The sequence below is a fragment of the Diorhabda carinulata genome, chromosome 3, assembly GCF_026250575.1.
Source record: "Diorhabda carinulata isolate Delta chromosome 3, icDioCari1.1, whole genome shotgun sequence".
NCBI classification, from domain to species: domain Eukaryota; kingdom Metazoa; phylum Arthropoda; class Insecta; order Coleoptera; family Chrysomelidae; genus Diorhabda; species Diorhabda carinulata.
In genome coordinates, this window is record NC_079462.1 from 24,942,817 (window position 1) to 24,956,050 (window position 13,234).

The window sequence follows — 13,234 nt, forward strand, 5'->3', positions numbered from 1 at the left end:
CTATGGTAGTAACCCTCATATTTGAAAATTAGCTACAGAAGCACAGAGAAGGGTATTTAAAAAAACATCAAATTCCAAGTAGAAAGTTATAAACCTTGATTCCTGCAATCCTCCAGTTCTATAAATAAATATCGCATCAATGAAAATAAAACACATTGATGATTATATAAAAAGAAATATATATACTTAAAAATGAGACTAAAAAACTAATTTGTTGTGACTCATTAAATTTCTTTATTAATTTTTTGAACATTGAACAAATAATTTAATGATATTTGTATAATTTTATAATAATACAGTTGACACTCGATAATACGACAAATCTTTAGTCCGACGTCACGCCAATTGCGTCAAAATTCCTTTTTTTTTTTGTTTTTTCTTGGTTTTTAAGTGTGTTTCCTTATTCTTGCTATAAATATAACAAAAGATATTTTAACTTCACAAATAATTCGAAGAAATGGGACGAAAACTGGCGTCCTCGGTTAGATTATCGATTGCCAACTGCCATTACAGGAAATTTGTGATGCAGATGTCTTTGTGACGCTAAAAGTGATAAAAAGGATTAAAAATTTGACATTGTACTGAAATTTTATCAACAAATAGTAATACTAATACATACACGAATTCTTTACAATACTCCTTGTTATAAGAAACAGGTGGTTAACATTATAAACGAATAAATTAGGTTTTTTTACAATAATTATTTTTCATAATTGTATCAGAAGCATTGTGAATACATCTATAGTTGAAAAAAAAATTAATTTTTCTTAACTAATCACACTGTATATATTTGAAATTGAAATCGAAAACATTTTTGTAGATGCATCATCTTTCAAACGTGAAAAGTTTCATTCTTAAAACAGCTAAATATTAACTACCAGTTTATTATATAGTTCAACTGAAATCAATTGATTATTGTTATAATTTATTCTAAAATAAAAAGGGAGAAGATATCAATATGGCACAATATACTGCTTTCTCCCCTTATATTGATATACAAATATAATATAAATATTGAGAAAAAAGGACAAAAGAATTCAGAGTGCTGACTGATAATTAATCTTAACTAATACAAAATATATACATTTGGCAAATGAGACTAGTATTAGCAATTGGGCGTTTTTTTGATCCTATATATTCGAATAAGAACGCCAATTTTCATTGTCACATAAATATTAAGTACCATTTCTGAGTAATAATAAATTATATAAATATTTTTTAAAAATTGTTAAAATAACACAAAAAACATTCACACTGAAATAAAATGAACAAAGTATATAGAACCTTTTCCATAAAAACATTTCATTATTAGGGCGTGCAGCAATTTGTGAATTTTTCATTTTTTAGTAAATTCAAATATCTTAATTTCCAAAGCATTAAAAACATTAATTTTATGTTTAAGTCAATTTTGCAGCGTCCATTATTTTAATATTACTTAGCAAGATTTTCCAATATAAAAGTACTATTGCTAGACACCCATATGAAATATTTGGTCCATTTCTCATATTTTTATACAAATAAATAATTTGTTCCTACTCAATAGTTATGATTCACTCAGTATAGGTCTTTTCAACGACTAGTGATAACTGCTCGCCATAAAAATACATTTTTATTGATTTCTTTGCACCTCATGAATCATTTTATTCTAAACATGTGTAAGCTGTAACTGTCACACTCAGGGTCAGATCCTCAATTACAATTGATCTGTGAAATAATAATAATAAAAATATTTAACATTATGCTATAATTTTGTAAGCTTGGTTTATTGACAACAGTATAATTCATCCGATAGCTACATTGTGAGATATTTATCCCTTCGTTTTAACTGGGAGATAAGTCAGATAACTGGATGATAGCCCAAACATACCATAGAATAGATATTTGAAAACGGGCGACTTAACCCTTAACCCGAGACATGTCGTCTGTGAGTCGACGCCAAAAAATTAATGGATCAGTATTCACTGGTAAGAGCAGCTAGTGGCGTGTTACTTCACTTACTCCTTCCCTTATTCGAGCCTAGCAAGTAGATCAGTGTGTTTTGAGAAGTTATAGTGGTTGGTACCTGCAACGTAGTCCGACAGACGAAGCGTCTCCGTGTGTTTGTGAGAATAGTTAAACAAGAATACGGCCGGGCCGTCAAAGCGTGTCCGTTTAGATGATCCGAATTATAAAGAGACTTTACAGAAATGGTATCGGGAGGATTTTAGTGATACTAGTGATATAGACAATGTCTCCAACGATTATCGTATAGAATCTGAACACGATACAATTATAGAGCAAAGGGCCGATGAAGATGTTGAAAATGATGGAACGCTTCAAGAAAGTCCCTCAGCTTACTTTTATGGCAAGAATACATGGTCTTCAGAAGTTCGCCCATCATCTACGACTCGAAAACATAATATTGTCATAAAAATTCCCATATTGACTGCCAAATCACGAAGTTTGGGTGACACAGCGGATCCTCTTTCAGTTTGGGGTTTATTATTTAGTGAAAATATTTTAGGACACATTATGAAATGGACTAATAAAAAACTTAGTACAATGTGTATAGTGTATAGTATATAATGTCAGAGACATTAATATTGTTGAGTTGAAGTCATTTTTAGGTCTACTGATATATTCAGCGATATTTAATTCGAATCTAGAGACTAAATTTGCTACTGATGGAACCGGTAGAGAAATATTTAGATGCGTGATGAGCATAAAACGAATGTCGATTTTATTATGTGCTCTATGGTTTGATAATTCCGGAGACCGAGAAAAGCGAAAGCAGAATGATTCAGCATCGACAGTTTACTTAGTATTCAATACATTTATACAAAATTGCCAAAGTGCTCATGTATTTGGCCAGTCCGCCACCATAGATGAAATGCTCGTGAGTTTTAGGGGAAGGTGTCGTTTCAAAATGTACATGCCAAACAAACCGGCCAAGTATGGCATTAAAATACAATCCCTGACAGATGCTAGGAATAGCTATTTATATAACGCTTATATTTAATGTGGCAAAGACTTGGACGGAAAAAGGCTCACTGATGAAAAAAAAATTTCAAAACCCACCCAAGCAGCATTATGTCTCGCTAAACCACTTTTCAATAGCAATAGGACACGGCCGACAACTGGTATACTTCCATACAACTAGTGGATATTTTGCTGAAGAATAAATTGACGTATGTCGGCACTATGAAAAAAAATAAGGCTGAAATTCCACCTAATTTTCTACCTGATAAGAAAAAAGAAAAAGGATCTATAATTTATTTGTTTAGAGAAGAAAAAACTATAATATCTCATGGGACGAAAGGAAAGGCCACAATATTGGTATACTCGATGCATGACAATATAGTAAACAAACCCGAAATTATTTCTTACTATAATAGAAATAAGGGAGGGGTTGACAGTATTGATGAGAAGTGTTCCAAGAGTTCTTCGAGTCGACGAACTCTCTGTCGTAAATTCCTATATTTTAAACCAATGTTACCAAAACAACACAAAAATAAAAGAAAAAAGTAAGTTCACCAAACAATTAGCAAAACAACTAGTGCAACCACATATGGACAGACGAATGATAAATGTGCATATACCACGAGAAATACGACAGACCATAAGCCGTATCCTTGGCTCTACAGTAGAAGCACCGGCGCACCCAAATATACATTTTTTTGGAAAAAAGGAAAATATGTCATCAGCCAAACGTAGAATGACCAAATATTTTTCCATTGAGTGTCGGAAACCTATATGCCTACAGTGTACAAAGCCAATTTGTGACAAGTGCATTGAAGATAAACACTAAACTTTGAGGATTGTTACAGGAGCCCCAAGACATTATGTTTGATGTTTTTTTATATTTTTAGTTTTAGTTACTTTCCTATTATCCACTTTTTTTATACCAATTTTTGTGTTTTGAATATTATGGAGTGTAAAAACTTTTTTTTATTCTTGTTCAAATATTTCTTATTTTTTCCCTTCTTCAGGGATATGATTTTTTTTTGTTTATAATTAAATTAAATTTCATTCCATTTCATCCAAAAGGATTAAGTTTGTTTATTTTGAATAAAAAATAAAGCCTTTTAAAGTATTTTATTTATTTTCGCCAGCTAAAAAATGTAGTCTAGCAGACGACACCTCTCTGTTCATGTAACAAAGCTGACATGTCTCTGGTTAAGGATTAATCTAACAATTATATTTTGTGAATTAAATTCGGTATCTGATTTGTGTAAATTTTGAATAATCTTCAATGGTTTCTTGTGAGTGGGATTTATTCTGATAAAATAGATAATAATAATAAAAACGACGCAGCAATTTTACTCGTTTACTGTTAAAACTTGATAAAAAATGAGAAAACAGATGAAACAACAAAATTATTAACTCTTTCCCTAACTACATAGAGCTTTAGTTCGTGTTGAAGGAATTCATATAAATAATAAAGCTTCATAGCATAGAGAATGCCCATTAGTCAATGGAAAGAAAGCAGAATCAATGGAGCCTGATATATTTATTCATCATTATTGCCAACTTCAACCCTATTTACTGGTTACTATTATCAGATACCCAACTTCAGGATTGATAAACTGCCCCATTAAATGCACATGCACCTTTCTGAAATAAAATTTGTTAGAACATCTTTAATAGGAAAGTTTCAAATCAAAAAGTTTAAATATCGCTGCTATTGGCTATAGGAAAGCCTGAACAATCGTTTATAATTACCAATAATATAGTAATCTGCCAGTCATTGAGAAGATCTATATATCATTGATCTATAAGATACAACGAAAAAATACATTATTTCCATTTACTACAAATATATACAACTCAAATATATACTAGAATAGTGCCCCCCATTCTTTTCTAAAAGCAGCCCCCCAATTTTTTTATATTGGATGGCTGACCATAGAAGCCCTGTACATTCGAGTGTTTCTCTAGTTAATACTCTATCTGATCCTTAAGCTTTCAGTTTAGTAGTTAATGTGACATTTCATGAAGCCATGGTAGGGCTCTGGTCTAAAATAAAGAGTTTTCGCTGTTTTTTTATTGCCTGGTAACAATCTAATCCCACGCTTTTTTCCTGTGTACTGCAAATAGAAAATACACGTTCCAGCGCTTGGCTTTAAATATTTATCATTACCATAAAATTTTCATGTTATGGTAACTGCCAATTTTGTCAAGCATTTTGAAAGTCAATTTCAACACCTTATAAATCATCTGTAGCTTCCAAATCAGACAGATGATCAGTAAAGTTGGGTTACAAAAAGACAAGGTCATATTCCATATAACTAACTGAGCAATATAAGAAATGATCATAACCAGCTGATGCCCATTAAAAATTGCCCGTGGGTAGACCTCATTATTTCCAGTGTTATTGCGAAATTGCTTCTTAAAGATTTGCTACTAAAAGAAGTGTGAAATTTCCTCCTAGAAACGTGGCTTTGTCGGTTTTTTCCACTATGCCCTGTTGTGCTTGACATATGCAAGTATGTTCGAAACTTCGAAAATTAACAGGTTTCTGACTAAAGCTCTTTCATCTAATAAAAAGGGATTAACTCCACCTAAAGCTTCAAGTTTGTCCTAGTACCTTTCAGCTGCCACTGGGTTATCACTTTGCAACCTACTTATGTTTGAAAAACTTGAACGCAACAGTGGAAATGAATGTCTGAAAAACTTCCGTGATTTAAGCACAACATAAATACAAGCGTCCTAAATTTTGTGAATTACTTGAAAGCTTACTTGCAGACTGCAAAAATACTCAGTTTCAAACGTATTAGTTTCACTGAAACAGATCTAAAAACTATCTATGGAGACCTCTTAACACCATGAAACAACAAGAATACAAAACAACTCTTACTATTGGAAAACCCAAGAAAAGTTAACAGGGGTACACACGAGAATTTCAATGGTTTATCGAACGGCCGTTAATTTAACGTAGATTGCCTAATAGGCAATTTCAACACTAGTCGCTTTCCAATTTTGCGTTTTCCCTTTGCCTCTCAAGCACCAGTTAAATAAACGGATTTCGTGGGTTTCAAAACTGCACTTGTAACACAAACTGTAAAATTGAGGTTATGTAAACTTTTATTTCAAATTTAATGTTCATATTTATTATTTGAAATAAAATATAAATAATAAGGTATATCAGGGTACTTACAAGAAAGTGCTTCCATAGTATTCATTTTTCTATTCAATTAATCGAGTATCTTTCATTTCGGACACGGCAACAAATAATTTGTGGATATGTTTTAAAATATGTCACTTGAAATAATACTCACGGAGGTTTGTTCCAATTGAATCTGTGTACTAAGCTCATGAGCATCGAGCCCACGGGTTTCGTGCACAAAGAACTGGATAAATTTGAAAGCAACAACTATGTCAATTAAATGTCAAAAGGTTTTATCCTTATATCATGAACAAAGCATTTTATTGGGCAGCCTTTTAGTGAACTAAGCATTTTGTGAAGTTATTTTGGTCTTATTGGCATTCATTTGAGAAAATGGTGTTTTGTTGTACTGTACAATGTGCTAAAAATAATGTCAGAGATAAACTGAGTTTCTACCGTCTACCCGCATTTTTCAAATACAATAATGGACAGAGTTCAAAGAAATTTCACGTATAAGAAGAAAAAATATGGATCTTACTTTTGGACCGCAGCTTTTCGACTTCCACCGTTACTGACAAATCTTGTTAAAGTACTTCAAAGTTGCTGGTATGTGTAGTAACTTTTGGTTAACACTAAATAGCTAATAATGTCCATATTTCTAATTTTTGGATAGTCCACTGGATCAATACTGAATCTGTATCACTAAAATTAAACGGGTCTATATTGTTGACCAAAATTATTTTTTGTTTGTATCTAATCGCATTTCTAGGTTTCTATCTTTAAATTAACAAGATAATTACTCATATTAGAGTATTTAAACAGAAACAACTTTACAAGAAAGAAATGCCTTAAAGTTCTTAGTCAAAAATAAGCAAAATTGCTCGGAAATAAATAGGCTTTAAAATTTGTTTACACTGCAAAGACTTTTTGTAGTGAAAGTTTTCACTATTATCGACCGACCTTATTAACTTACAGTTTTATTATTCTTATGGCCTCCAGTGATGTAACATATTATGATATGACTGAGATTATCAGAACGAAAAGTTGGAATATTCTGAAGTAAAATAATTAAACATAGTATTGTTTTGAGATTTTAAAAATACCCTGTATTAAAAATAAAAGGTCAAGAACTAAATTAGTTGTTGTTTTATATCGTGGTATCTGAAGTTTCATAACTGACAGATGGTTTTTCAGTCAATTCCGGTGGCATCTCTACATGAAATGATATACCATATGGCCTTAAATGATATATAAGATATTCTAATACATACATTTGATTAGGACTGACGTAATGAAATGAAACCGCGTTATCCGAACAACAATCCATCCCCTATAAAAACAAAAACGTCAAATAAATTTATAGAATGTACCACAAAATTAACAAAATATAATAATTTGATTTAAATATATTCCAATTAGAATATGGAGTTTCTTTGTGAATCTAGTGGGTTTAGTATTAAAGTACCTGGAAGATAATTTTTTTTGTATAATAGGACTGTTTAGTATTTAATCATTGATTTCAGGAAGATAGTGGTTTCAGTACAAATTGTAATCAGATTATTTTTAACTTCTTCTATAACTTTTTAATGACTTTATCAGTGTTAGTTTTCAAATAATTTTGTAAATAAATTCTAAATAAATGAATTTATTTCCATCCAGAGTTCTTGATTAAACAGGCTTCGTTATTATGATCACTTTTTGTTTGAACATGCAAAATTGTGAGTATAAGTCATAATATAATCAATTGGAATTAGAAGAAATATAATTATGAAAGTTCACGTTTTCTTTGTTCACGAAAAGGAAAATATTAATAGGATTATGGAAAAAAGCGATTAAAATTCTTGATGAGAAATGAACAGATTTTGTTTAGAACACTAGCAAAATAATAAAAAACGTCTATTTCCAGAAAAGGATAATATTGTCCACTTATATTTATAGTTTAAAAATTAATTATTATGATTAGTAAACAAACCAAAAATCGGAATTAAGAAATCATATAAAACTTAATATAAGGAATCTTTTATACAAAACTGAGTACCATAGTTTTTATTTAAAGAAAAGTTTGATCAAATTGCAAACCTGAACGGTAGTTCATGACAGGCTATAATTACCACTAATGAAGTTATCCATCAGAGTCATTAAGAACCCATACAATAATATTTTAATTAAAAAAAATGATATTCATCAAACATCAGTCATTAAATTTGAAACATAGTAGTACAAACAATATTTTTTTTAATAAAAATGGACTTTTTATATAGATATATTTTCTGCAATTTATATATTACCTGTTTAGGTTCATAATAAATATAATCCCAGTACCAGAAACTTTTTGATACATGTCCAGGAATTAGGTGATGTTCAGGTACAAATGGAAAGAATCTTCCTCTACCTAATGAATCACGTGAATCACCTGCTTTCACGTTAACGGCTTCCATACATTTTCCCATTTCGACATCTTCAGATCCACCATTAGCTGGTGAACATCCAGTCGAATTTGTTAAACCGACCTTAAAATAAATATGACAAAGGTTCGTAGTAACAGTGAAAAATGAGAACGGATAAATAAATATGAGGAATAACTTCATATGTAGGCAGATTTTTATTTTTTCCATTACAACCCCACCACAAGCAATAAAGCTCAAATTAATATTCTGGGTCACAGAATGAAATCAACCTACACCTTCCAACTAAACTTAGAGGTTTGCTGATTACAATATCAGACAGACAGACAACAAATGGAACAATGCAGATCATGACTGGAAAGATGAACAAGGTAGAAGTAGGAGAAGATCTGAAAATAATAGGAGACCTACACTGGAAACTTGTCTTATAGAATAGAAGTTAAGAAAAGCCTATGTTCACAGATAGAATAAGGTTTCGCTAGAGGTGATCAAACAGCCTTCATAGAATAAACATTTTTTTGAAATAATAGATTCCAAGGTTAATATAAAGAAGTATTAATGAAAAACTGTACTGATATGATATAAAATAAGTTTTAAAGGTGAAAGGTTGTAGTTTTTAAGCAATGTTTTTATGATGGTTTGCAAAAATCTTGAATGTTTTAAAGCAAATTGTTAATCATAATTCAATTATCTTTTAGTGGCTTATTAAAAAGTGCCAACATTCTAGGTTTGTTTTTTATATATCTAATTTTAAATACGATCAAAATATATCAATCATATTTAAGAACATGGTTGTATAAAATTTTTTTATATAAATGATAAGTTGTAATAGAAGCAGTCATAAAAATAGATAAAACATTTTGTACTATGAAATTTTAGAAGGGTTGTGGTTTCTTAAACACACATTTTTTAATGGAAACATGATTTTTATTATTACACCATAATAATATTGATAAAAAATGATAACTTATCACAAATTATATTTGTTTTAACACAAACATCTCAAAATAAACATACATCAATGATATATGTAGATACATATTATTGTAGTATTTTGCTCAATAGCATATATTTATTATTTTGGAAAGGGTTTTTCAATAAATTTGGATACATATAAATATATGTATTCCACTGTTGCATTCATTATACAGGATGTTTATAAATAAATGCGAATAACTTCAGGATGTAATTGCCTTTATGAAATTGTGATGGGAAATTTCCAATAACAAAAATTTTTCAACCCACCTTCCTCAGTTATATCACCTCTACAAGGTTTTTATTTTTTCTTTAAGTGGAGGTAGAAACTTTTTCTATTTTTTTTTGCTGTTACAATACAAGTGTTGAAATTAGCAGCTCTTACCGTTTTTAGAGTAGAAAAACAGTAAAGGTGTTATAGTTATTTTATTTCTTTCTCCGACCTATTGATTCTAAATAGAAATCAAGATTAAGAAATTAAATTTGAAGAACTGAATTTTGAGAAAAATTATTTGATATTAAATAATTTTACAAACTTTTACAAAAAAAAATCTGTAGTAAGGCTTTTTGGCTGATCAGGATTTACAAAATTTTAAGTTTCTAACTTGGCTCAAATTAGAAAGAAAAAAGTCAATTTCAATTACCACCTTGTAGAGTTGAGTTGAGGAAATTTAAGAATCACCATGTTATACATACGTATGTATTGAAAAATTTTTTATCAGCATTATGCTCTTTGAAGAAGATGGAATTCATTATTCAGAATGACATTAGCCAGGGAAATAGTTGTTTTTTCCTTTGAATAGCGGTAAGAAAATTGAAATAAAAATTGGCAATGAAAGTGAGAATTGTATATAATTAGACGCACCTATAAATATATTTATATCTACAAAATTTTATTTCATATACTTATTAAAGCTTGTTCCACATTCTTATGTACATTATGTCTCTTTAAAAAATATATTTTTTAATTGGATTCAATTATCATCATTCTTACAACTGTTTTACAAATTAAAATCTTAATTATAATGTTGCTGGTGAATTGGTAAATTACTTAATGATGTAATTTCATTACTTCATATTATACAATCTAGCAGGATTTGTTTGTTTATGAAATTTCCACTTGTTTGTGCTATACAGGGATATGATTATAAATTATAAAAATAATAATTGAGAAATGGACAGAAAACTGACATTAATTATCAATTTATCAGCTTATCATAACCGGATCATATTAATTTAGTTAGTTTCCAAAATTAAGACTTGAGTGAAATTGTTAAAAGCTCGAATTTCTTGTAGAAATTACCATTTTTCTTATTAAATTTTACTTTTTATCTCAATATTTGTCTATACAAATTATACTTAGTTAGACCAACATTTTGTTATCTAAAATTATGTTGATATTATTGTCCTTCCTAGTATGTATCTTAGTTTTTGATGAAAGATACCTTTATTCAAGAGTAATCTGTATACAAATATTTTAAATAAATCAAATCAAGTTATGACATAAAAATAGAAACTTAACAAGAGAAGAATTATACCACGACATAAGGACAAAAGAGGAAGAAGTTGAAGAAGCGATAGGGAAAATCAAAATCGAAAAAGCCTGTGAAAGAGACAACTTAGAAACGGAATATCCAGATACTGGGAAGAAAATAAATTGATACCACTACATAAATTAGATGAGCTAGAGCATAAGGTCCTGAATTTATCTCATTTTGATAAATTGATGTCACGTTAGAGCGTCATGTTGATGTTATTTATCTTTCTATTTGTTTTTAACAAATATTATTTCCCATAATATCGTCCATAAATACCGGATTACAAACAAAACTATCACAAATTTGTTGTGAATGTCAAACGGCAACGGCAAACTGAGAATCAAGTTTAGGAATAGTCCTTTACCTTGTTTTTTCGATAAAACTTCATAAAACACGTTTTCCCAACCTTTGATTATATAGTTTCATGTAGGAGAATCATTTTTGACACTACCTAACCTAATTTCACCTAAAAATCTTATTTTATTCTGATGAAACTCCATTATACATGTCTCCCACACCTTTAATTCTACTAATTCTACCCAAAAAAATAGCTTCCAATTGGAAAAACATTTTTTGGGGCAGTTTTTGCTGGAGCCTCAATTCTTCTATGGAGACCTTGAAATTAGTAGAAGCCTAATAAGAAAAAGTGTCAGAAGCAAGAAGATATAAGAAAACAAGGAAAGGGAAAACTTGGCTACAAGAAAGTAGGAAAATAATACAGCAGATGAATGAAGTAGCAAAGAATCAGAAAGAGTGGAAAAAAATGGATGAAAGGAGAATGAAAACTAAACTCCCAATACAATGATACTCGAAAGGGCATAAAGAATTCTAGAGAAGATGATGAAATTGAAATATCTGTTTAGAATATAAACAAATTGATTTATTATTTTTGATATTATAACTTACTTCAATAAATCTTCTAAGTGCTTCTTTACTCAAAACATAACCTGCACCTCCACTCATATAACCTTGCTTAACAAAAGGTTTAAATCTACATCCAAAATATACTGGTTCACTTGGTTTGTTAGGTAAGAGCATATACCTTAAATTTTCTAATATCACATACCTGCAATGGAATTAAATTCAGAATTGCAAATCACAAAATTAACTTGTGGTTTAAATACTCACGTATCATCATCAGCCTTTAGAAACCAGTCTGCTGAATCATAGTAATGTTTATAAACATATTTAAAAGCTTCTTTAGTCTTTAACCAAAGATTGTCCCTTCCTTCTTTAACTGGGAGAGCTATAGAAGGTAATGATGAATCTAAAAAACAAAGTAATTATATTGTTTGCTAATAAAACAGCACTTTTATTAGGATAAATCACTGTTCAAACTTTTTTTATTGACACTGAAATAATAAATATATACCTTCCACTGAGCTCATGAACAATAAAATGTTGCATCTTCTCCCCCAAGTATTTTTAACGTGTTTTGCTCTTTTCTCATGATTTTTGGGGCCAGTCATAATCCAACATAATATTCTAACATTATTGTACAGTTTATTAGCCACTGTGGGATCTTCCATATTGTGAAACTCTTCATTTTCTGCATGGTTTCCAGGATCCACCGTAGGTCCATACATATTTTCCATATCATTACTAGTATGAGGATCAGTCAGTGCCAGAATTTCATGGGGAACACCTGTATAAGCTATAAACCAACCACAAGCAATACCCAAAAACAGGGCTACAAAAAACTGCTTATTTATTGTAGGCCTGTAAATAGAAACTATTAATAAATAACTGAAAAAGAATATTACTAAATATTTCGAAAATGTCTTGTATGATCAAAATTTACTTTATTGGTTAAGTATGCTATGAAAATATATCATTTGTTTTGTTGCTTGTAATATATTAATCAATTAAAACAATTTACGAAACTCTCTAAAAAGGAATAGCACAAATAATAAAGTACTTCCTTTTTAAATTATAATTATAACACACAACCGATTTATTTAACTCTGTTAACATTGATATATATTTCTATATCTTACCATTTATAAATTCTCATGAATCCCATGCTTCTAGGGAACATATATTTTAAAAATTTATACTTTGATATTCACAACATTCTTATTTCGTATTATACTAAGCTTCATTTAAAGAGTACTGAACATATAAACAATCCCTAATTTACCATTTTCTTGGCTCTATCAAAGACACTGTTGTCTGTGGCAACATTGTTGTCGGATCAATTAGCTCTATCTTCATAATGATAGAATCGAAGC

The 13,234-nt window shown here is 29.9% G+C and overlaps 1 protein-coding gene across 8 annotated transcripts; it reads right to left on the reverse strand.

Annotated features, from left to right (window-relative positions):
* Positions 1-210: 210 nt before the first annotated feature.
* Positions 211-13,217, reverse strand: LOC130891362 (glycoprotein-N-acetylgalactosamine 3-beta-galactosyltransferase 1-like). Of its 8 annotated transcripts, none has more exons than XR_009058894.1 (9): positions 13,001-13,217; positions 12,376-12,722; positions 12,132-12,270; positions 11,910-12,069; positions 8,374-8,595; positions 7,357-7,415; positions 6,624-6,787; positions 6,137-6,506; positions 211-1,704 (listed from the first exon to the last, which is right to left on the reverse strand). XR_009058894.1 is itself a non-coding variant. In XM_057796017.1 (7 exons), exons 1-7 carry the CDS (start codon positions 13,039-13,041, stop codon positions 6,718-6,720), a joined length of 1,038 nt encoding a protein of 345 aa, XP_057652000.1. In that variant the 5' UTR covers positions 13,042-13,189; the 3' UTR covers positions 211-6,717. The 8 variants fall into 8 exon arrangements, 2 of the variants coding, with proteins under 2 accessions (XP_057652000.1, XP_057651999.1); XR_009058893.1 differs by having other exon boundaries at positions 6,258-6,506; positions 13,001-13,189; XR_009058895.1 differs by lacking the exon at positions 6,137-6,506 and having other exon boundaries at positions 13,001-13,203.
* Positions 13,218-13,234: the final 17 nt, after the last annotated feature.

Bases quoted from the DNA above. Each gene is read 5' to 3' on its own strand.
- LOC130891362 (XM_057796016.1), bottom strand. From the start codon at position 13,041: ATGTTCCCTAGAAGCATGGGATTCATGAGAATTTATAAATG. The intron at 12,723-13,000 runs GTAAGATATAGA...TTCTATTTACAG, and splicing joins TTCATGAGAATTTATAAATG to GCCTACAATAAATAAGCAGT. The intron at 8,596-11,909 runs GTAAGTTATAAT...ATTTATTTTAAG, and splicing joins CACTTAGAAGATTTATTGAA to GTCGGTTTAACAAATTCGAC.